Raw genomic sequence first — 25,687 nt, 5'->3', positions numbered from 1 at the left:
TCGGAGCTGATGGAAGACCAGCCACAAAATGACGATAGGCTCATTATTTTCAACCTTGTTATATACCCTCAAGGCTGGGAGCCTAAGAACCTTTGGCTGCATTTTGAGAGGTTAGCTGATAGATAAGAACTCCATTTTACAGGTGAGGAAATAGGCCTAGAGAGGTTAAATAACTTGTCCAAAGGCCCAGAGCTAATAAATAGCAAAGCAAGGATTTAATCTCAGATATGATTCTTAAACAAGTAAGGGCTTTTTGTGGTTCCACAAGTCTTTGCTATTGAGTCAGCAATGGTAACATGTGCCAGAGCCTATTTGTAAACCAGAAGTTCATACCTATCACTTTGTTCCTTGGGTGCGCACCTTGCTGGTCTAGGATATTAAGGTGAAAAACAGGAAGTCTTCACAATAGAAAAAGAAAAAACAAAAGAGTAAAGTTGCTTTATTAAATCTAAATATATATATATGCAAGCATATGTTACCTATTATAATCAAGCACATAAGTATATACATAATATATAAATATAGCATGTGAAAAATTATTAATCATTTAGTACCATGTTAAATTTGATTTCTACCCCCTTTTATTTGAAAAGGCATAAAAATTACACTATAAGTTATTTCAAACTCCATTTACTAAAATATTTCCATTATCTAATACTTTATTTTAAATAAGTGATTGATAACATTTCCATACAAAGGGTATGAAATAGGCCCATTATTTGTCTTTATAGAAAAGTCAAGAAAAGATTATTAGCCTTTTCAATTCATGATCTAGTCCCATTGATAAAAGGAAAAATTAGAGTCATTCTAAAAGGATAGCTTGATTTTATTTTTACTATCCTCATTGTAAGTTATACAACCAGCTAAGTGATCTTTAATTCAGTGAAAGAATGACAACAGCCCTTTAAAATAATATTTCTAATAGAACGTTTATAAAATGGTTCTACCAGTTTCTCGTCTGTCTCCTTCTCTTTAGGGGAAAAACGTTCCAAGTGGGACCTGCTGCTGGTGCTCGTGCTGAGCAAAAGCCACTTGCTTCCTTAGTTAATCTGCCAAACCAAGGCAGAACAGAACGGTTTTACGTTTCCTTCAAAACAAAAGCTTTTGAATAAGGTTAGGTTAGATCTACCAGGATATCAAATCAAATGCTTATTTTCGTAGGTCCTTTCAAGTACACACTGGGCAAGTGTACTTTGAAGAAATGGAAAGTGACCATAAAGACTGGGAAAGGCTTTTAGCTGGCAAAGAGCTAGAAGATATGGTAAATAGACAAATAACAATTTTTGTTTAAGAAAAGTGAAATAGGAACAAAACAGATACACATTGGAAAAAAATCTCTCTTCAAAGTAGTTCCACTATATGTCTAACAAGTTAGAAAATGTTAATGATAGGCCATGCTGATTTCACTCCCACCTGGGATGCAGAAAGCCAAAAAGAGCATTGTTTCCACCCAACAAGAAAAAACTAGATAAACTAGAGTCATAACTTTTCTTGAACCCATTGAGAGCTAAGGCATCAGAACGGCTATGTACTCTAGGGAAAGATAAGCCCTTCCAAAGAGGGACAGAATGAGCAATGGCTGACATGTCAGAGCTTGGGAGGGGGAGACCGGCTACCATGCAAGTGGGTAAGAATTCTGCTGAGGTTTTTAACCAGTTGCCAAAGGCTCCATGTGAACCAGCATGAAAGTATAGACTCCCTGGGAGCTGCAGACTCAACTGGAGGTTGTACCCACTAGCAGGCTCTTCTCCATGGACTTTATTAGGTGCTTAAGAAAGATTGGAGGCAGGGTGGGAGGCTAGAGAACCCTCCATCCATGGTGCAAGCTGGGGAGAAGGGGAACAGCCACTACTACAGGAAAGGTCTGAAGCTCTGCCCAGAACCTTTTTTCTTATAGACAAAAGCCCTAGGGGGAAGGGCAGCACACCTTGTGGCTCCCAGGGAACAGCTGAAGACCATTGTGACTGTGATAAAGATAAAAACCAAAAAACTTCTAGATGGGAGAGTCTAGAAACTACTAAAGAAACAAGCAGAGTTTGGCTACCAGAAGGAGGAAAAAAATCACTGAGAAAGCCCCACTCTTAAGCACTGATCAAAAGAAAGCTGGGAGCTGGGTGCAGTGCTGCTGTAGTCCCAGTTACTTGGGAGGCTTAAGCCCAGGAGTTGGAAGCTGCAGTGCACTATGATTGCACCTGTGAATAGTCATTGCACTCCAGCCTAGGCAACATAGCAAGACCCATCTCTTAAAAAAAAAAGAGAGAGCGAGAGAGAGAAAGAAAGCTGGTGTGTCTATATTAATATCAAAGTTGACTTTAGAATAAGGAATATTACCAAGGATAAAGAGGAAGGAACATTACATAATAAAGATATCAATTCACTAAGAAGTATAGCAATTCTAAATATGGATGCACCTAAAAACAGAGGTGCTAGAAACTCAAAGGACTGAAAGGGCTCCTACTTGCAGTTCTTTGGACATCTTAGATATGTATTAATAGATTGATTTTTTTCAGCTAATTTGGGAAGTTTTTATCAATTGTTTCGTCAAATATTCTTTTTTTTTTTTTTTTTTTTTTGAGACAGAGTCTCACTCTGTTGCCCAGGCTAGAGTGAGTGCCGTGGCGTTAGCCTAGCTCACAGCAACCTCAAACTCCTGAGCTCAAGCGATCCTCCTGTCTCAGCCTCCCGAGTAGCTGGGACTACAGGCATGTGCCACCATGCCCGGCTAATTTTTTCTATATATATTTTTAGCTGTTCATATAATTTCTTTCTATTTTTAGTAGAGATGGGGTCTCGCTCTTGCTCAGGCTGGTCTCGAACTCCTGAGCTCAAACGATCCGCCCACCTCGGCCTCCCAGAGTGCTAGGATTACAGGCGTGAGCCACCGCGCCCGGCCTTGTTTCGTCAAATATTCTTGCTGTCACTTTCTCTCCTCTTCTCCTAGGACTCTCATTATATGTATGTTGATATACTTAACAATGTCCCACAGGTTCCTGATGCTCTCTATTCATTTTTGTTTGTTCTTTCTTTCTGTTCTTCAGACTAGATAATCTCAATTGATCTATCTTCAAGCTGCTGACTGTTTTGCTTGATCAAATATGCTCTTCAGTCCCTCTAGTGAATTTTTTATTTCAGTTAGTATATTTTTCAACTCTGAAATTTCTATCTGGTTCTTTATCATTTCCACTTCTTTTTTGTTATTCTCTATTTGGTGAGACATTGCTCTCATGCTTTTCTTATTGAAACATGGCTTTCTTTAGCTCTTTGAACACATTTAAAATAATTGATTTAAATTCTCTGTCTAATAAGTCTAAGATCTAGATTTCCTCAAGGATAGTTTCTGGAGATTGCTATTTTCCTGTACAAGGACCATACTTTCTTTCTTTGCTTTTGTCATAATTTTTTATACAAAATTTGGCATTTCTAATGATACAATATGGCAACTCTGGGCCGGGCGAGGTGGCTCACGCCTGTAATCCTAGCACTCTGGGAGGCCGAGGTGGGCGGATCGTTTGAGCTCAGGAGTTCGAGACCAGCCTGAGCAAGAGCGAGACCCCATCTCTACTAAAAATAGAAAGAAATTATATGGACAGCTAAAAATATATATAGAAAAAAATTAGCCGGGCATGGTGGTGCATGCCTGTAGTCCCAGCTACTCAGGAGGCTGAGACAGGAGGATCGCTTGAGCCCAGGAGTTTGAGGTTGCTGTGAGCTAGGCTGACGCCACGGCACTCACTCTAGCCTGGGCAACAGAGTGAGACTCTGTCTCAAAAAAAAAAAAAAAAAAAACCCAATATGGCAACTCTGGAAATCACATTCTTCTGCCTCCCCCGGACTTGTTGATGTTGTTTGTTTAGTGATTTTTCTGAACTACTCTGTAAAGTCTGTATTCTTTTTCATATGTGAACACTGAAGTCTCTGTTTGGTTAGCTTAGTGGTCAGCTAATGATTAGATATTTATTTAAATGGCTGAATCTTATAAGTCTCCCAGCTACTGTCAAAAGGCTGTGTGTGTGTGCACGAGTGTGTGTGTGTGTGTGTTGGCACACACCTTCACACTCATGCAGGCAATTAAAAATGGTAGCTTAATCTTCACTGTGTTTTTTCAGTGTCTCAAAGTCAGCCAGATGTGAGAATTTAGGACCTTCTTTGGTCTTTCCTGGGCATGTTCATGAATTTGGGCACGCACATAGGCCCATGGGTGTGCATGGCCTTCTAGATGCCCATGAATATGTCAGCAATTTGGGAAGCCTCCTGTGGACATCTCATTCCTCAGCTCTTCTTTTAATGTGTTTTTGGTCACCTTATTCTTTGCCTCAACTTTTATCACTGCCTAAGGAAGCTGTAATGCTAACCATTGCTACAATTATTTTTTTTTTTAATTTTTAAGTTTTTACTTTTTTTAAGAGACATGGTCTCACTCTGTCTCACTCTCAGGTCTCACTCCCAGGCTGGAGTGCAGTGGCATGATCATAGCTCACTGCATTCTTCAACTTCTGGGCTCGAGAAATCCTCCCACCTCAGCCTTCCAAGTAGCTAGGACTATAGGCACAAGACACCACTCAGCTGATTATTGTTATTATTATTATTATTATTTTGGTAGAGATGGGGGGGGGTCTTGCTATTTTGCCTAGACTGGTCTCGAACTCCTGGCCTCCCAGAGAGGTGGGATTACAGGCATGAGCCACCACACCTGGCCACTACTGATTATTTTCAACAAATGTCTCCAGGTAAAAGGCTGTTCTCACCGAGCAAGTCTGAATCAGGTCAAATAAAGGCAAGTCTTGTCAGCGGAGGCTTCCAGGGAATTGTCAGACCAAATAATGACAGTTCTCAAAGAATGCTGTTTTGGGGGGCTCTCCAAACCCATTGTATTTTAGCAAGTGGCTGCTAGGCTACAAGTTTTCATTGACTGTGGAACTGTTGGTTTTCAAGGCTAATGAGTTGAGGAGAGTGAGGAGCATAGGGCAAGTTAAAACACTGCAAAGCTGATCATTCTTACTAAGATACAGCCTTTTGTTTTTTAAATAAATGCTCCTTAGATTGTTGCAAACCCTTTGTTAATTTCCAGAATTCTGAAAAATTTGATTTTGACAAGTCATCTCAATGGTCTCACTGCCTTTGTGGAGGAATAGGTTTCCAGAGGACCATACTCCACCATTGCCACTGACATAACCTCATTTGGTAATTTGAAGCTATCATTGCATTGTCTGCTTCCATCTTTCTACTGCAAAGTCAGTTTAATTGTTGCCCCTCTGAAAATTACTTTTTTCTCTCTGGTTACTTTTAAGGTATTTATCTTTGGTTTTTAGCAGTTTGTCTATCATATACCTAGGTGTCAGTTTGTATTTGTCCTGCTTGGGGTTTATATAGTGCTATAGACTGAATTGTGTCCCCCCAAAATTCACAATGTTGAAGCCCTAACCCCCAATGTGACTGTATTTGGAGATAGGGACCGTAAGGAGGTAATTAAAGTTAACGAGGTTGTAAGGATGGGGCTCTAATATGATAGGATTAGTGTCCTTACAAGAAAGACACTATAAGTGTGCCCCTCCTTCCCACCGTGGCATGTGAAAACACAGTGAGAAGGCATCATCTATAAGCCAGGAAGTGAGCTCTCACCAGAACCCAGTCATGCTGGCACCCTGATCTGACTTCCAGAGTCTACAACTGTGAGAAAATAAATTTCAATGGTTTAAGCAATCCATCCTATGGCATTTTGTTATGGCAGCACAAGCTAATACATAGGGATTTAATCTCATTCTTTTTCCCTCAAGAGACTCCAATTACCTGTATGTTAGACCTTTTCACATAACCTGTTTATGTTTCCCATCCTCTTGCCCACCTATGCATTAGTATACAGTTGACCGTTGAACAACACAGGGGTTAGGGGTGCCAACCCCCCTACACAGTCAAAAATCCATATATAACTTGACTCCCAAAAAACTTAATAGTCTGCTGTCGACCAGAAGCCTTAGTGATAATGTAAACAGTCAGTTAACATATATTTTGTATATGTATTGTATACTGCATTCTTATAATACAGCTAGAGAAAAGAATATGTTATTAAGAAAATCATAAGGAAGACAAAATATATTTTCTATTCATTAAGTGGAAGTGGATCATCATAAAGGCTTTCCTCTTTGACATCTACACGCTGAAAAGGCTGAGGCAGAGGAGGACAGATTGGTCTTGTTGTCTTATGGGTGGCAGAGGTGGAAGAAATTCTGTGTGCAAGTCGACCTGTGCTGTTTGAGCTCATATTTCTTGAGGGTCAGCTATAACTATTTTCTAACCTGTCATCCATTTTTTTCCCTTTTTAAACTGGGACTACTCAGCAACTAAACTCATCCATGTTGACAATTTATTGTATTTTTCAATTCTAGCATTTCCATCTGATTCCTTTTTATAGTTTCCAGTTTTCAGTCCAAATATTCCATCTTGTCTTTAAAATTTTTGAATATTTAATTTTTTATAATCTTGTTTGGCAATTCCATTAGCTGTATTTTCTGTGATTTGTTTTTCTATTGTCTATCTCTTCTCTTGGTTTTTTATCAAGGTCGAGTTCCTTGTATACCATGGTTTTTTTGTTTTGTTTTGTTTTGTTTTAAGGAGAGAAAACACCTGTTTTATGGACACACAATGTATACATTTTTTTTAATTGTAGCATTTAAGTAATTTTTTTGTATCTGCTAATTAATTCTACCAACAATATTGATGCCTTTTTTCTAATAGGACACCCTTTATATTTTGAATGGCTTTATAGTGAAATTCACATAACACAAAGTCAACCATTTTAAAATATAAAATCCATTTAGTATACTCACAATGTTGTGCAACCACTGCCTCTTATCTAGTTCCAACACATTTCCAACACCCCAAAAGAAAACCCCATACCCATTAAGCAGCCATTCCCCATTCCTTCATTCAACCCAGACTTGGCAACCACCAATCTGCTGTTTCTATAAAATTACTTATTCTGGATACTTCATAAAAGTGGAATCATACAATATATGAACTTTTGTGTTTGACTTCTTTCACTTAGAATATTTTTGAGGTTCATTTACATATTAGCATGTATCAGTAGTTCATTTTTATGGTTGAGTGATCCATCATATGTATATACCATTTTGAAAAAATATATATACCATATTTGGTTTATCTATTCTTACATTGATGAACATTTGGGTTGTTTACAACATATTGCCTTTGTGAATAGTGCTCCTATAAACATTCGTATACACATTTTTGTGTGGATGTATGTTTTCTGTTGGGTAGACACCTAGGAGTGTAATTGCTGGGCCACATGGTAATTCTGTGTTTAACCTTTTGATTTTCTTTGAGACAGGGTCTCACTCTGTCACCCAGGCTGGAGCACAGTGGTGTGGGGCGATCATAGTTCATTGTAGCCTCAAACTCTTGGGCTCAAAGCTATCCTCCCACCTCAGCCTTCTGAGTACCTGAGACTACAGGCACACACCACCATGCCAGGCTTTTTTTTTGTTTTTTCTCTTGGTAGAGACAGAGTCTCACTTTGTTGCCCAGGCTGGTTTCAAACTCCTAGCCTCAAGCAATCCTCCTGCCTTAGCCTCCCAAAATGCTGGGGTTACAGGCATGAGCCACCATGTTCAGCCTGTTTAACCATTTTAGGAACCACCAAACTCTTTTTCCACAGCAGCTGAACCATCTTACATTCCCACCAGCAATGTACAAAGATTCCCATTTCCCAACTTTCCCACCAACACTTGGCATTTTCTATACTTTTTGTATATCCATCTTTATGGATATAAAGTGGTACATTGTCATGGTTACTGTCTTGATGCTTTCATCTACAGCTTTGGACAGTTTGATTATGTGTCTCGTCATGGAGCTCTTCTGAGTTTATCCTATTTGGAGTTCCATAAACTTCTTGGGTGGTAGATTCAAGTATTTTAACAAATTTGAGATGTTTTTAGCCATTCTTTCTTTAAATATTCTTTCTGCCCCTTTCTCTCTTCTGAAATTCCCGTTTTGCAAATGTTGATATGCTTGGTGGTACTCCATGGGTCTCTTAAGCTGTTTGTTTATTTTCCTTCATTCTTTTCTTTCTGCTCCCCAGATTGAATAATTTCAACTGACTTACCTTCAGCTTCACCGATTCTTTCTACTGCCTGGTCTTATCTGCTGTTAGAAACTTTCAGTGATTTTTTTCCCCCTTTGGTATTGTACTTTTCGGCCCCTCATTTGTATAATTCCTTTATTGATAATTCTCAATTGTTTTCCTGATTTCCTTTCACTCTTTAAGACTATTTGAGACAGTTGATTTAAAAAGTTTGTCTGGGGCCAGGTGCAGTGAGTGGCTCATGCCTATAATCCCAGCACTCTGGGAGGCGGAGACAGGAGGATCACTTGAGGCTAGGAGTTTGAAACCAGCCTGGGCAACGTAGAAAGATCCTGTCTCTAAAAAATAATAATAATAATGAAAAAAAATTAGTCAGGTGTGGTGGCATGTACTTGTAGTCCTAGCTACTTGGGAAGCTGAGGCAGGAGGATCACTTGAGCCTGAGTTGGAGGCTGCAGTGAACTGATGGTGCCACTGTACTCCACCTTCGGGCAACAGAGTGAGACCCTGTCTCAAAAAAAGAAAAAAAAATTTTTAAGTCCAACGTCTGTGCTTCTGCAGTGTATGCTATTTTTTTCTATGTATGGGGTATACTTTGTATGCGTGCTTCATAGTTTTTGTTAAAAACTAAACATTATTTTGAATATTATAACATGGTAACTCTGGAAACCAAATTCTTCACTCCCTCAGGGTTTGTTTTTGTTGCTCGTCATGGCCTAGTAATGGATTTTTTAGTGACTTCTCTAAACTGTTTTTGTAACGTCTCTGTTCTTTGACTTATGTGGTCTCTAATGTCTCTTCCTTTTGCTTGTGTTCAGCTAGTGTGATGGAGAGGTTCCCTTGAATACCAACTGCCAAAAAAATAAATCAAACAAGAAGGAAAGAAAAAACCCTCTCAGTTTTTGCTGATTGGCGGTGTTGGGACATACCTTCACTGCTTAGCCAGCCCATTTAAAATCTGTCTTTATTTCCTGCTTGTACTGAGTCTAGAGATCAGCCAGACAATAAAGCTTAGGGCCTTCTCAGGTCTTCTCTGAATGTGCAACTCGACCTGGGCATGTTCACGGCTTTCTAAATTCCCCAGAATACACAGTGCTTTTGAATGACCTAATTTCCCTAAGAAATTCTCTCCACTGCTTTTCCTCTCAAGCTTTAGGCACTCCTTTGTTTACCTCGACTGTAATTTTTTTGCCCCAGGTGTCAGCAGTTGTTCATTTGCCTGATGAGAAATGCCCTCCACTTTTCCACCCTGATTGAGTTATGAGTTAGATGAAACAAAAGCAAGTGTCTTGTGTCAGTTCTTCAGGTTGCCCCAGCCAGGTTAAAACAAATATAATCTTCCAAGAATAAGCTCTCTCTTCTTCCTAGGAACCAGGAACTAGGTCCCATGCTGAAAATGTGGGCTGCTGTCTTCAAGACTGCTGCAGAACTAAAGAACAGAATGGGGAGAGGGCAAGTAAATCACAGCAAAGCTTGTCTTCTGTTTTTAGATTGCCTTTTTCTTGATTCCACATATGCTTCGTGGCTATAAACCTTTGACTATTTTTCAGAGTTCTGTCAAAGTTGTTTCTGAATGTTTTTGCTTGATTTTTCAATGTTTCTGTGGAGGAACAGGTCCTTGAAACTACCTACTTTGCCATTTTTGCTGATGCCACTCATGTTTTGAGGGCCTGATGTTGTATATGAAAATTTGTAGAGCTAATTTATGGCTTGGGATGATAAAATTCTTTTGCTTTTGTCAGGCAGTTAAATTAGTTGCATTAGCATTCTCTTTAAAACAGTCATGGAATGAGATGACTTATAGTTGGACTTCAGGCCATGTGAGGACCAATCTATTTCTGATTAATCTTCCACCCAAGGTGTAACCCCTTGGAGTGTGACTAAAACCTTGCAATGTTTACCAGGGCCCTTCTTCCCTGGTGATACCTGTGTAGAAGTTTATTTTAGGAAAGTTAGTGCAGCTTGCATAACTCACTGCCAGATACAAAATTACGGCGCAAAAATGTAGAATTGCTGAATTAAATGTATTAATGGATTTACCAAGGGAGGCAGTTTATTAGATATTATCCATAGCTTATATTGACATCTGATTTTGCAGAGAAATTATGTCCATTATTTTTACTAAGATAATTAATACTTCTGCAAGGTAATTTAGTTCCTGTAAGTAGCATATTTTTTTAATTCTCCATTAAGGTTTGGTTTTCCTTAGCTATCAAAGTCAAATGTTTCTAAAATTTATACATCAAACTTGATATGGGCACAAAATTTATTCTTTGGACATATTCCCTCTAAGTGCTCTAGTTCTTCATGCTGAAACATCTCAACCTCCAGAAATATGGTTGCCAGATCAAAAATGGCAGGGCCCTTCTAAGAGTTAAGATCTCAAGAGAGAAATATACATATACATATTTTATTATATACGAAAAAGGAACAGAAAGTTTCGTCAGGTAAACAAAAGAATATAAATTATGGACATAAATAATAGTTTCAAAAAGTCCTTAAATCACTGTGACCTTCTCCAAAAGACACACGCCTTAGAGTGGGGCAGCATAACCACTAATCAGAGCTCTAGGTAGTGCTCCCATGGCAGCAATATATATTCTGGAGAAGTGGGATTTTTGTGAACTCTGTGGGGCTAATTTGTTAGGCCTCATAACAAAAAATGAAATGCTTTCTTATCTATGGGAAACAAATTAAAAATATTGAAGGAAGGGATACTTCTAGGGTTATGTTTATTGTTGACAGTGATTTTAGAGATAACCACTAAAAAGTGTTAAAGATTTCTTTGTAAAATTCTGGCTATCTCTCATAAGGATACCTTTTGTAGCTGTACAAATGGTTTGGTGAAAAATAAAAAGGGAGAAATTGAGCAGAGGGAAGTCTAGAGAGGACGCAAGCAAATATAGACTTAATTAAGCCATAGCGAGAAAAGAAATGAGATGGTCCTTTCCAAGGCCAAGTGTTGATGATATTTACCTATGTAAGTTCAAGCCTAGAAGACCAATACAATTCCTATATATTTCCCATTTAATAATGTACAATTTTTTTTCATTTTTTATAAAAGAGCTACATTACATGAAAAACTAGAAATATATATTTACTAAATGCAAATTCCAAATGAAACCCAACTTAATACACAGTGAACTTTAGGATGACAGAAAAATGGGTAGATATTAAATTCAATAAAGTTTACAGTACTATCTTGATTTAATCATTCTTTTAAAATCTATGTACAAGGCTCAAGTTCTGGGGTTTCAGGTTTTATTTTTAATGTTTCTTTAAAATAAAATCTCTGACCCTCAAGTTAGCTAAAGATTTATCTGGGCTCGGAGAGGTAATCTGCTCTTTGTAGCAGAGTGCTCTGTAGTTTCTTCCACTTTAGACCTCTCCAGTGGATTAATGCCTCTGTTTTCTTTGTCTTTTCCATGTGATTTTTTATGCTGTGGATATAAGGGGAGAAATTAAGTCAATATAAAGTAACATTTGATACACATTAGCTATACTCTAACTTCAGAAAAATTTCAGCACAAGTTTGAGCCACCAATTTGTTTGGCAAGTAGAGGTGCATGCCCCCCCCTTTTGTATTTTATTTATTTATTTTTCTTTAGAGACAGGGTCTCACTCTTGTCACCCAGTCTAGAGTTCAATGGTGAGATCACAGCTCACTGCAGCCTCAAACTCCTGGGCTCAAACAATCCCCCGACCTAGCCTCCTGAGTTACTCAGGTGCACGCCACCATACCAGCTAATTATTTTTATAGAGATGAGGTCTCATTATGTTGCCCAGGCTGGTCCCAAATTCTCTAGCCTCAAGTGATCCTCCCACGTTAAGCTTCCCAAAGTGCTAGGGTTACAGGAATGAGCCACCACACCCAGCCAGATGCCTTCTTTATCTTACCACTAATGGAAGAAGTAAGGTGAAAGAAATATTAATTTTTTGCTTTATTTCCTAAGACATAATTACAGATCTAGTGGTTCTTATCAGAGAATGATTTTGCCTCCCAGGGAACATTTGGTAATGTCTAGAGACATTTTTAATTGTTACAACTAGGGAGTGCTACTAAGTAGGAGCCAAGGATACTGCTATACATAGTACGATCCACATGAAAGTCCACAACAACAAAGAATTATCTAGTTTAAAATATCAATAGTGTTGCCCTTGAGGAACTCTGCTCTAGGGAAACAAAGATTTGCTATCATGCAAAAAAGCAAATTCTACTTTAAGCAGAAATGCTGGTATATAGGCTACCTTAAGACACTTTTGTTTATCTTATTTTTTAATCGTATTTTATCTTTTTAAAAACTTAATTCATATTCCATATTTGGGAGTTATATTTTGCTGGAATCCTCCTCCTTACCTATAGAAAACATTGAGACTGGTGACATTCACTGTACACTCAATTATCAATGCAGAGAGAAATCATAAACCAACTTTTAAAGGTTTAGACCCAGAGAAATTCCCTTATCAGAGAAAAGATCATTTCTGGACTTTAGCTGAAGGTCTAAAACTCAATACCAAATCTTTTCTGGCACTGTAGGGATTTCCTTGGTATAGCTGAATCACTAAGGCCAACCTTCAAAATGCACAAATGATTATAATGAAAGGATTTCTGACCAGGTATTAAGTTGTCACTAAGGTTCTTTTATCTTTCCCTCTTTTCCTAAGATTGAAGAGAGGGATGAAAAACTGAAAGAAATATATTTACTGTTCTATAATAGTAAAAAATAAAGCAAAAGGTAGGAAGAATTTTGGGATAAAATTGCCCAGAGATAGACATAGAGGAATATAAGAGAATCTAAAGTGAACTTTTTAAGAGTTAAAATCAGGGATAGAGAATCTTCAGGACCTTCAGGGAAAGACCTGTAAGTCTATTAAAAACAGGTACAAGCATACGCATATCAGAGGTGGCACTTTAACTGTAAAATGTAGATACCAATGTCCTTCATAAGGAAATTCTTACTTTACATACTTTGCCTTGGCTAGTATCTTCAAATTAGAGGCAAACACTCTAGGCAATTTATAGTGCCTTTTATAGTGCCATGCTCCCAACAGTGTTAAAAGGGGGGTGAAGGGGGGGGGGAGAGTTCACAGGGTTTAATTGCTTAGGATCAGAGTAGGCAAGGAGCTCAGGAACTTTGGGGGAATAGTTAACAGGACAAGAGCCTCAGACAGCAGAAATCACTAACAGAATCTAAGAGGCCTCCAGTCTCTCAATCTTTTAAACCTTGTAGCCTTCAAAGTCTGATTGTGGGCAGAGATGGGCTCCAGGACTTCTGTGTTAAATGTAGCTGGAAGATAGAAAAGACTGCTCTCAGTATCCATTCTGAGTATACAGGCAGCAGAATGGGGATAATTATTATAGCTAAAGATAACTAGCTGAGGATATAGATTAAGCAAAATTTTGCCTTTATTTATCCTATAGAAAACCCCTTATCAGTATTAGATTTGTGTAAGTAATTTAAATTGGAAAAGTTAACAAGCCATCCCAAAAGCATGATGGAAGAGTTTTGTTGTTCTACTCACGAAGAGTATTGCCTTTATATTGAATAGTAAGTGAATGACTTACATCAGATGTGGGTTATCTGATATGATATAATCAGGTACCTGGAAAAATGGAACTCCGCCAATTGATGAACAATCCACACTAGCATCTACAGATGGCTCTTGACTTAGAGCTTCTGCAACGTATTGCCTCAGAACTGCCTTTTCTACATCCATGTCCTAAAATAAGAAGCTGGATGAGTGACAAAGTCCAAGGGCTTAAAAAATCATCGCGAAAGTAAAGGCAGTTTTATTCTTTAAATGTAACACAGTGCCCATTGTATAAAAGTTAAGCCTCAACAAAATTAGCAGAAAGTCTATAAATAGTCATCCCTCTACTCTATATGCTCTTATATAGAGTAGAGGTTCCTATACTAAAATGTTAATAAACACAATATAAATATGACTACAATTATCCACTAGTCTAATAATGGAAAAACTGGTAAGATTAGAAGAAACAAGCCTAAGTGACAGGCAACTATTTTTTTTTTTTTTTTGAGACAGCGTCTCATTCTGTTGCCCGGCTAGAGTGCCGTGGCATCAGCCTCGCTCACAGCAACTTCAAACTCCTGGGCTCAAGCAATCCTCCTGCCTCAGCCTCCCGAGTAGCTGAGACTACAGGCATGCGCCACCATGCCTGGCTAATTTTTTCTGTATATATTTTTAGTTGTCCATATAATTTCTTTCTATTTTTAGTAGAGACGGGGTCTCGCTCTTGCTCAGGCTGGTCTTGAACTCCTGAGCTCAAACGATCCACCCGCCTCGGCCTCCCAGAGTGCTAGGATTACAGGCGTGAGCCACCGTGCCCGGCCAACAGGCAACTATTATTAATGAGAAGGCAGGGTAAAACTGAAGGGCACACAGTAAAATTCTTCCCATGACGTTGACCACATCAAGAGTTTACAGGAGAGTTCTAAAATTATGCTGCTTTAAATTTTACCTGACTGGTCTCTTCTTTGTTATTTCCTGAACAGTTGAGCATCATGAACAGCTCAGGCTGTTTCCTCTTCAACTGATCAAGAAGATGTTCACGTGGTTCAGTTCTCACCAGTGTTGATGGGTATAAGTAATTTTTTCTCTGTGGTGTCGTACCTTTAGTAGACATTAGGTAAGTAGGAAAAATTATTCTGGGATAAAAATAATATATTTTTTTAAATGCTAAAACTTCTAAATGAGGCTTGTCTTCCAAAAATATTATATAACAATTGCCATACATGAGAATCAGTCTTGTTACCTGTCAGACACATATTGCTTGCAACTAATAATATTTTCTAATTTGACAAGTGACTATTTTCAAGATCCATCCTACTCTCAAAATATGAAGCTTTCCATCTCTGAGGATGTACAAAAGATGTGTTATAGACTCTAAAAGGAGTTATAGGGTGTTCTGAGAAATGGCAGCATAATTGGAATAAGAGCATAGATTTCCCAACATGATTACTTTGATAGGAATAATCATTTCACTATAAATGTGGTTTGGTGGTTAAATATTAACCAGTTACATTTCTTTAAAATGAGCTCCTGCTTTCATAACTTACAAAGGCATTTGCCTTGTCACTCAATATTTACATTCCCAATTTCATTGAAAAGTGGACAATTAAATCTTATAGGTGTTTTGGGGAAAAAAATAAACCAACATTCTGTAGCACAATCTCCTTTTATAATTGCTTTAAAAAAAAAAAAAAAAACCAACCCAGATTTGAGGTATGATTTACATGCCATAAAATTCACTCATTTTAAGTGTACAATTCAATGATTTTTAGTAAATTTATAGGGTATGCAACTATCACCACAATCCAGTGAAGAACCCAGTTATTCATTCTGTGTAAAACAGCTTGTTACACCTCTTCCATGAAGGCCTCCCTGAATCATGGCCTACACTGATCTTTGCCCTGTCTGATCTCTCAAAATGGTGATTTCTAAATGCCATGACAAAATGAAAGGGATACAACAAAATACACAATGTGGTGAACTTTGCATTAAACTTTAGATTTAGTCGATTATATCCTTCCAATATTTTGGGCACTAAAACGTCCTCTTACAGACAGTGCTAGGTAGATGGTTGGTTTTTGTTTTGAAAATGTTCTCTCTTAACAAAGTCAGTTCTCTGAATGTTTGTGAAATTTTACTGAATTGTAATGTCCAAATTTCTAGGAGTATATTATCACCTATATCATGATACCTAATGCTTGATTAAAACGATTTTGGGGTTCCAATTTTTTAATATTTGAAGTTGATTATCGTGAGATGGCAAATTCCCATCAGGCAATGGCAGGACCTAGTTTTTCCAAACATCTGACACTGTACAGGGTTAAATTCACCTTCAAAAAATTTACAACAATTCTATTTCCTTTCTAAAATACCTGTTGGGGTATCCAGTTTCAGATCCTGTTGCAGAAAGCAATTAAGCTTAGTCAAACCAACTTTTATAGTTTCATTAAGTTCTACATTTTGTGCTATGAATTTTTCTTCATCAATAGTTATCTGATCAAGAAAAATGTTACGCTGGTTCTCATTAGTTGCTTTATGTCCACGTAATTTTTCAGTGATCTCTGAATTTGAAGCCTCACAACATTGGTTTACAACCTGTAAATGATACAAATAAGTTTTCTCATTACTAAAATTAAAGTTGTCAGTGCTTTATTCACTATGTCATTTTTCCTTACCTTGAAATTTTCCTTAATAAAAGTTCTGAAAACACATACAAAAATAAAAAAAACAGTATAATTAACTCCTTGTATTGATTACCCAGCACATTTTTTTTTTTTTTTTTTTTTTTTTTTTTTTTGACGCTGGAGCAACTGTTACCCAGCACATTTACCAATACATAGGATACAAATGAAATAAGATTGGCCACTTCCTCCTCAGACCCAGGATTATTTTGAAGCAAATCCTGTATCATTTCATCCACTTCAGCATATATCTCTTCGAGTTAAGAGCATTTTAAGACCACTATCACATATAAAAAGTTTAACATTAATTCCTTCATATCAAAATGTGTAATCAGTGTTCAAATTTTACCTATTGTCTCAAATGTGTGTCAAAATTGGTTTGTTTGAACCAGAATTCATCACTAGATTTGGTTGTTAGGTCTTAAATAGTTGACAATTTAATTTATTGTCCAAACTGGGGCACTTTTTAGAGTGAAAGGGCCCATTCTGATTAGTTACCCCAACACCACAAGGACTGTCTCAGGCAAACTAGGACTTAAGGCCCTCTAGAGTCTTAAGTCTCTTTTGATCTACAGTTATCCTTCCTTTTATTTTTTTTCTCTTGAAAAAAATTTTTATTGTTGAAGAAACCAGGTCCTATTGAATATCTCAAATTCTGGATTTGGCCAGTTGATCTGTGCTTTATTTTCTTATTCTTGTGTTTTCTGAGACAGGGTCTCAGTCTGTTGCTTAGGCTGGAATACAAAGGCACCATCATACCTCACTGCAGCCTCAAATTCCTGGGCTCAAGTGGTCCTCCTGCCTCAGCCTCCTGAGCAGCTTGGACTACAGGTACATGCCACTGCACCTGGCCTGGTATTTTCTATAAACTAGTTATTAAATCTAAAGGCTTGATCTAACTGAGGTTTAATTTTTTGGCAAGAATATTTCATAGGTGGTGCTGAAAGCACATGTCTAGTTGTGTCTCTCATATTAAGATTAATCAGTAGGTTCAGGTATGGTTACCTTATTAATTACAAAGTTTGCCCTCAGCTTTAGATCAAATGGTTTAAGCAGCCATTAATGTCCATAGGGGTTATTTCATTAGGGGTTACAAAATGGTGATATATTAATTCTATCATTTCTTCTCCACTTCATTATTTGAGAATCTACGAAATACTGTTCTTCATTAATTACCCTGTTGAACCAAGATATGGTTCTTTCAGGAGGAAAGACAGATGGAAGCTATATTGTTTCTTTATTGACAAGTTTTCAGAGTAATGCATTGCTTCCCTAGCATGATCCAAAGAGGCCTATGAAATGTATATGAATTCATGAGCTTTAATATATTTGATATGTTTTAATCCACTATAGCCATTATTCTTTTTGATTCTCAAATTATACCACCTTTGACCAAAGGGAGGTTGGCTACTAAGTCCTTTTGACACAATACCAGTAATCTTTAATAGCTTTCTTACTTTCTGGTATGATAAGATCTCTAGGCTCATTTCTTATACATTTTCTGCCTTAAACTTGAAGTCAGCTATTTCTCCATGAACTCTGGTTCCTTTTAGGGAAAACAGCTTATACAGCTTAAAATGCTTACTTATTCTTTATACCTAGTTCCTGAGAATGTTAGTAAAATTCTTCTGTTGCACAGAAAGAAAAAACTAAGTCACAAAGGGCAAGTGTTAAGTTCAAGCAAACCCACAAACCTATCAAGTATCCCTTGAGCCACCAGAACAATATCCTAAATACTTAAAACAATAATAGGTCTGAATGTACCTGGAGAAGAGTAAAAATCATATATAAGTGGAAGGTATTATATATCAAAAGACAGGGTACCCCCTTCCCTGAAGAAACTAACAAGTCAAAAATCAAGGATAGATACAGGACAGAAACTGGACAAATCTTAAATTAATGTCAAGATTTAGAAGACATTATACCAAGCATGAAACAAGATCATGTAACAAGCACACCAAGTATTATACTTAGAAGTTTTAAATCATTATATCTTAAAATATCATTTGTTTTGAAGCCAGTTCTTAGCTAGGAATATTTAATTTTCTGGTTAGTACTATTCTCCCCAAAATAGGTTTCACTTACAAAGTTATTACCTCCAGTAAATTCTGAAGTTCCTGTTCCCTTTTATTTAAGCAAGATACCCACTGTTCAGAAAAATGAACCGTGCTTGTATTCAGAGACTCCCATCTCTGATCAGTCTCTTGAGATACTTTTTCCAGGTCGCTACTGAGTTTATCACAGTGCTTCACAGACTCTTCAACCAACGTTGTACCTTCTTGGTTAAAATGTCTGAGTTCCTGTGACAAGCCATCAGAATCAGCACAAAATTTTTTACTGTGAAAAGTTGTTTTGTTGATTATATCCTTAGATTTCCTACAAGAAAAGACAATGACATTGTTAAAACAGAAAACTAAGACTCAAAGGATATATAACTTCTGAAGATCATACAGCCCTAAGGTAGCAGATTTGAATGCAGGCTGTCTGGCTCCAGGGCCCAAGGTTTTAAGGAATCTTCTACATTGCTTTGGCCAGTGTCTTTTCACAAAAGATTGACATCACATCTGCCATTAAATGACTTTTGAAAAGATCATCTTTCCTCATGAAACCTTTCCCAGCCCTTCAGATTTGATGCTTTCCTTTGTACCTTTTACAGTATTTAACTATACAGTTATTAAAATGAAATTTGTGTACTTGTTTTATTCCTCCTACTAAACTATGTTACTTCAGGGCATCTCCTACAGTCTCTGTTCTAGTCCCTAAATTGGCCAATCAGTCCGTTATTCTGTTATGAAGCAGTTTCCCTTGCCTAGTACATAAAATCAATCATAAGCATTATAAAAGTTATTTTACAAAGTCGACTATAAAGCTTTCTAATAATTAAAAGAAAATTATATCTGGGTATGACAAATTATACAAATATAGAACAATGTGACATAAACTTGATATAAAACTAATGTCAGTTAAAATATGCACTTAAAATTCATTAGTGATTTCCTCCTCTCAGTATGTTTCCCTATAGCGTTCAAAGCCATCTCACAGGACCACAGAGTTAAACCTTAGAGAATGAAAGTTACCCTCTATTACCACTAGATGGTACACCATGTGGGTAAACTAAGTAAGTAAGCAAAGATGTTCAAAATCAAACTTACAAATTAAGTGGAAGTGACTGAAAAACGAAAAGAAATTTAAGTGGTAAATGTGGAGACTTTCAACATAAATCACTCCCCACACAGAACTTACAACCTAGTGAGAAGAAGAGATTTAGTCAAAAGTGGCCACAGGCCAGGCAAGGTGGCTCATGCCTGTAATCCTAGCACTCTGGGAGGCCAAGGTGAGCGGATCATTTGAGCTCAGGAGTTCAAGACCAGCCGGAGCAAGAGCGAGACTCCATCTCTACTTAAAAAAAAAAAAAGAAAAAAATTAGCTGGACAACTAAAAATATATAGAAAAATTAGCCAGCCATGGTGGCACATGCCTGTAGTCCCAGCTACTCGGGAGGCTGAGGCAGTAGGATTGCTTGAACCCAGGGGTTTGAGGTTGCTGTGAGGTAGGCTGATGCCATGGCACTCTAGCCCAGGCAACAGAGTGAGACTCTGTCTCAAAAAAAAAAAAAAGTGGCCACAAACCATGACAATCAATGCCAAAGGCAGTTAGGTTCAGTATACATAAACTTCACCTAGATTCATGGGTGATTTTAAACAGAGCTCCTAGACCACCACACTGATAAACACTGATGTGGACAATTAATGTCAGGAAGACAAGAAAAATGACTTGCATAGGCCTTAAGAAAGTATATCATAGCTCCTTTCCCACTTAAATCCTACTCTAGTATTCCCTCTAAAGCTATGGAATGGGCCAGAAATCCATCAGCCCAGGCACTAGAATAAAAAGTAGGAAATACTTTCTAGATTCAGAATCTAGAAAGAGTTCACAATAGAATATGCTGTACTGAATAGGATCAACAACAGGGCTGAAAAACAGTTGACAGAGATTAGGTAGTGATATATAAGTGATGGCTAGAATTCTAGAGCAACATTGCTCAATAGAAATATAATGTGAGCCACATACATAATTTCAAATTTTCTAGTAGACATACTAAAAAAGAAAATGGGCCGGGCATGGTGGTTCATGCCTGTAATCCTAGCACTCTGGGAAGCCAAGGCAGGAGGTTTGCTTAAGCTCAGGGGTTCGAGACCAGACTGAACAAGAGCAAGACCTGTCTCTACAAAAAATAGAAAAATTAGCCGGGCGTGGTGGCATGTGCCTGTAGTCCCAGCCACTCGGGAGGCTGAGGCAAGAGGATTGCTTAAGCCCAGGAGTTGGAGTTTACAGTGAGCTATGATAATGCCACTGCACTCTAGTCTAGGCAACAGAGTGAGACCCTGTCTCAAAAAAAAAAAAAAAAAAAGGCATATTATAAATCCTAGAAAAATCACAAAAAAAGGTAATAAAGTATAAACAAGTTAATGGAAGAGATAAAATGAAAACATAAAAATGCTCAATTTAAACTAGGAAAGGTAAAAAGAGGAAAAAACAAACAAAGAACAAATAATCAATAGAAAATAGCAAAATGGCAGATTTAATACAACTATATCAATACTCACTTTAAATGTGAACAGTCTAAACAAATCAGTTGAAAGTACAGATTGTTAAATGTGATGAAAAAGCAAAACCCAACTATATGTTGTCTACAAAAAATCCACTTTAAATATAAAGACTTAGGCCAAAAGTAGAGATGGAGGATGTATCATGCAAATAGCAATCAAAGGAAAGCTGGAGTACCTGCCCTATATTAATTTCAGACAAAGTAGACTTCAGAACAAGAAACATTATCAGGAACAAAAAGGGACATTACACAATAATAAAGGGGTCAATTCTCCAAAGAGACATAACAATCCTAAATGTATATGCACCCAAAAACAGAGTATCAAAAATACCTGAGGCAAAAACTGATAGAACTAACAAAGAAATAAAAAACATCTACAATTATAGTTGGAGATTTCAACACCCCATCTTAGTAATTGATAGAACAAAGGCAGAAACTCAGTAAGGACATGATGAATAGCACTATCAACTTGACTTAACTGACATGTTAGAATACTTCATCCAACAAAACAGAATACAAATTTTTCTCATGTGGGTAGCACACAAAGCATACCAGAATAACACACAAGGGTTCTGAAAATTAAAGTGACAGTGGAACCACAGCCCACAAAAGTGAGCCAGGACCTGTACACTAAACCTAAACAAGGTGAATGCCTGCTAAAAAAGAAGACTTAAATGGGATCCTGAATCTCCTAACATAATACCCAAAATGTTCAAGATACAATCGAAAATCACTCATCATATATCAAGAACCAGGAAAATCACAAGTTGAATGAAAAACAGATGCCAACAATGAGAAAACTCAGATGTTGGAATTATTTGCCAAGGATTTTAAAGCAGCCATCATAAAAATGTTTCAACAAGCAATTAAAACACTCCTGAAAAATAAAAGACCTCATTGAATGGGCTCAATAGTAGGTTAGAGATGACAGGGGAAGACTCAGTGAACATGAAGACAGATCAATAGAATTTACCCAATCTGAACAACAAAGAGGGAAAAAATTATACATATATATATCAGAAATATATATGTGTGTGTGTGTGTGTGTATCTGCCCCCTCAGGGACCATAATAAAAGATCTCACATTTGTGTCATCAGAGTCATAGGTGTAGAGGGGAAAGAGTATGGGGCTGAAAAATATTCAAAAACTAATAGATGAAAATTTCCCAAGTTTGGTGAAAGGCATAAGCCTATAGATTTAAGAAGTGGGACAGACCCCAAACAAGACAAACTCAAAGAAATACATAAGTAGACACAATATAATCATATTTCTAAACACTAAAGACAGAAAAAAATATTGAAAGCAGCTGCAGAGAAATTGCCTGTAGAGGAAAAATTACTTCAATGACAATGGATTTCTCATCTTGTAGAGACCAGAAGGAGCTGGAAAAATATATTTCAAATACTGGGAAAAAAAAAAAAAAAAAAAAATGAAGTGTCAACCCTGAATTCTATATCCAGTGAAAACAGCTTTCAGGAATGAAGAAGAAACCAGGACATTCTCAAACAAAGGAAAACAGAATTTGTGGCTAGCAGACCTACGCTTACAGACTAAAGAAGTTCTCCACAGCCAAGGAAGGTTGGAACTTCAGGAAGGAACAATTACATGGGCAAAAATAGAGGTAAATATAATAGAATAGCTTTCTTCTCATGAGTTTAGAATATCCACAGGCAAAAAATTGAACCTTGACAAATATCATGTTATATAAAAATTTTAAATGGATCATGGATTTAAATGTAAAACATAAAATTATAAAACTCCTAAAAGAAAACATAAGTTTGACTGGAGGTATGGTAAGTATATGGGACTGGCAAGCAATGAGGCTCTAAATCAGCATACTTTTTCTTTAAAAAAACAGATAGCAAATATTTTAGGTTTATGGTACAATGACTTTGATGCAATGACTTAACTCTGCCATTGAGGTGTAAAGGCAGCCAAAGACAACCAAAGGGAACATGTAAATAAATGGGCATGCTGTGTCCAATGAAGTTATTTACAATAACAGGCATCCAGCCTGCCAGCCATAGTTTACCAAACCCTGCTCTAGTTAGTAAATATATTTTTTATCAGTGATACAGGTTAGAAATTGTGAAATTACTTAATGTGTATTCTGAGAGTGAGGAAGTAAGAAAATAGATTCCGGATGAGAGCCAGAATCTGTCTGAAAAGGGAGCACAAATGGAACGGAAAGAAATTTATGTGGATGTATACATACACATACACACACACATCCATAATAAAATAGCAACAAATGAGAAATTTGGTTGAAAGTATACAAAGGAGTTAATTGTAGTACTTAAAATTTTTTCTTCTGAAATAACTGTAGACTTACAGAAAAGTTTAAAACAATTTAAAAATAGCTTACTGCTGTATATTTTCGTGGATACCACTAAGTGGTTTCTGGATGTTTTCACACTTTTCCTCCAAAGCACAGAATCTCTCTGTCCAGAGATTGATTAACTGGCAAAGTTCCTATAAGAAAGGTGTGGGAAGGAGAAGAGACTTAAAATTATGACACTTGAACATTTTTTCTATATATGACTGATGATAAGAGGAAGTATTCTCTATAGGTGAAATTACACAGATTCTTGACAAGAGATCTTTAATTCCATCTCTCTCCCACAGAGAAAAGTAGTGGAAGTGATATTAAAAGGATAATATAGGAATTTTTTTTACAACAATACATGACGGAGGGATATGGGGATTTTTTTTTAAAAAGTAAATAATTAGCCAACATTTCTATTTTAACTATTAGTAACAAATTATTTTCAGTGTACCTCAAAAGTAATTTAACAAACCCATATACACTGATTTTTGACTAATAACACTACTAGAAGGGAAAATTAATGCTGATAACCTAATGGGTCAAGTAGTCCAAAAGAATTATTGATTACTGGAGCTGAATGATTTTACAGAACCTAGTTGGATCATACTAATAAAATGTAAATAGAGTCTTATCTTTGCTCATATTTGACATCTTTAAAAACAAACTCTTAGAGGCACACAACATGCTACATTGCAAAATGAAGAAGCTGCACTAAAGACCAAGGAAGAGCTGAAAATGTATCTAGCATTCTTGTTCACTGATCATTATGTTGGTTGAGTAACACATCAGCTGACAATAAATGTCTGACATTCTGATTGTGAATAAAGGCTGTCAGTATTTTTACTAGTCTCAAAGTAGGGGGTTATGTAGGTATTACCAGATTTATCTGTATGTCAATATGCGTTCAAGTTTTACATTGTTTTATTACTGTTCAATTCAAGTTTTAGAAAACCTAAGAAATAGCTCACTTAATGAACTTGCTTCCTTATAGCCAGGAAGTAATTAGATACTTTTCAGATCAGGTTTTTTGTTTTGATTTCTTAATCAGTTGTCTACCAATTTTAACCATTTCAAAACAGCTAATTTATAAAAAGCAGATCAGCCTTAGAATATGTACCTAAAAGTTCTCGACAGGTTTAAGGCAAATACCCCAATCATAGGTATGAGAAACCGCTGCAATTTCAAATTGCCAAGAAACATACAGAACAACTCAAAGTGGATGCCTTTCAGGCAATATAATCACCATCACCATCTACAGGATAATGTAAATACTATTTAGATGCTCATAAGCTCTGTTTCCTCTCTAGAAAACTGAGCTAGTAATAGAAAACATACACACACACACACACATATATATGTATATATATAGGCAGGAGGAATAAACACATAGTAAGTTGCTCAATAAATATTATTTTTACTATTTTTTGATATTAATCCTCTCTGTTTTATGCTTATCAACTAGAAAATTAACAATCTTATCTTAAAGTTGCTTTAACTCTTACCTAAAAGTCTTGGATGTGTTTTCTTCCCTCCTTTTGAGTGACATGGATATGAATTCCTTCCCTATCATCTTCCAAAGAAAAAGAACTCTACTCCTAAGTCATGTCAATAGTTTTATTGACCAAAGCGTTCTGCCATATCATAATAGGCTCATTTAATAAAACCTCAGATGTTCATTACTAAAATTTTAAGAATACCAGAAGTTGTTTTCCATATACCTAATATTTATAGATTATGGTTTGGAGGTTTGGTTTGGTTTAAAGCTTCTTATACTAAGGAAGATAAATCATGAATTATATTTATAACCAATCAATAAAAATTAAAATTGTGTTAATTTACTACACTTCAAATGTCACCAATGAGACAGGCATAATAAGAGAAAGCAGGTCTTCGTTTATGAAAGATAATAACTACCTATGTCATCCTAGAAAGAAACAACTTATCAAGTTACAATGTAGCTACATGTTCACTTTAAATGTTATAACCATTTTCCTCTAAGGGTATGTTTCTCCAGATTCACCTTTCACTTGATGTGAGGAAAGGACTGTTTTATCATATAGTGCTTCAGCATAGGATTCTACGTGTAGCAAATCCTTAAATATCACCTGATCAAAAGAAGTATTCTCAATTATTTTACATTAATAATTGTTATAAGCAATAGTGGTTATGGTATTTTCAGGTTTCTAAATTAGTTTTACAACATTCAGATTGTAATGTAGATTATTAAAGTCATCATAAAACTTTGTTTTATACTCCCCAGGTCAGCTAAACAAGATACCTGTGAATGGGTTTGCTTTATTGTCTTCAGGTCTTCAGTTAAGTTTCCACATTGTTTCTGTGATTCCACCAAAGAAGAAATTGTATTTTCTTGTAGTTCATGTAGATTGTTACAAAGTATACTGAGAAAGCCATCTAATTCCTTTTTCTGATCTTCTATCTT

The 25,687-nt window shown here is 36.6% G+C and overlaps 1 protein-coding gene across 1 annotated transcript in view; it reads right to left on the bottom strand.

Annotated features, from left to right (window-relative positions):
- Window positions 1–11,406: 11,406 nt before the first annotated feature.
- The window catches only part of KIF11 (kinesin family member 11), a 38,759-nt gene continuing 24,478 nt past the window's right edge, over window positions 11,407–25,687 (bottom strand). The window contains exons 16-22 of the mRNA XM_069460500.1: window positions 25,526–25,684; window positions 23,287–23,393; window positions 18,408–18,687; window positions 16,003–16,225; window positions 14,580–14,731; window positions 13,703–13,819; window positions 11,407–11,538 (exon numbers count right to left, since the gene is read on the bottom strand). Coding sequence (XP_069316601.1) covers window positions 11,407–11,538; window positions 13,703–13,819; window positions 14,580–14,731; window positions 16,003–16,225; window positions 18,408–18,687; window positions 23,287–23,393; window positions 25,526–25,684 — 1,170 coding nt within the window. The remainder of the gene's footprint in view (window positions 11,539–13,702; window positions 13,820–14,579; window positions 14,732–16,002; window positions 16,226–18,407; window positions 18,688–23,286; window positions 23,394–25,525; window positions 25,685–25,687) is intronic.

This window comes from Eulemur rufifrons, chromosome 28, assembly GCF_041146395.1.
Source record: "Eulemur rufifrons isolate Redbay chromosome 28, OSU_ERuf_1, whole genome shotgun sequence".
Classification (NCBI taxonomy): Eukaryota; Metazoa; Chordata; class Mammalia; order Primates; family Lemuridae; genus Eulemur; species Eulemur rufifrons.
This window is presented reverse-complemented; position numbering and strand designations above follow the sequence as displayed.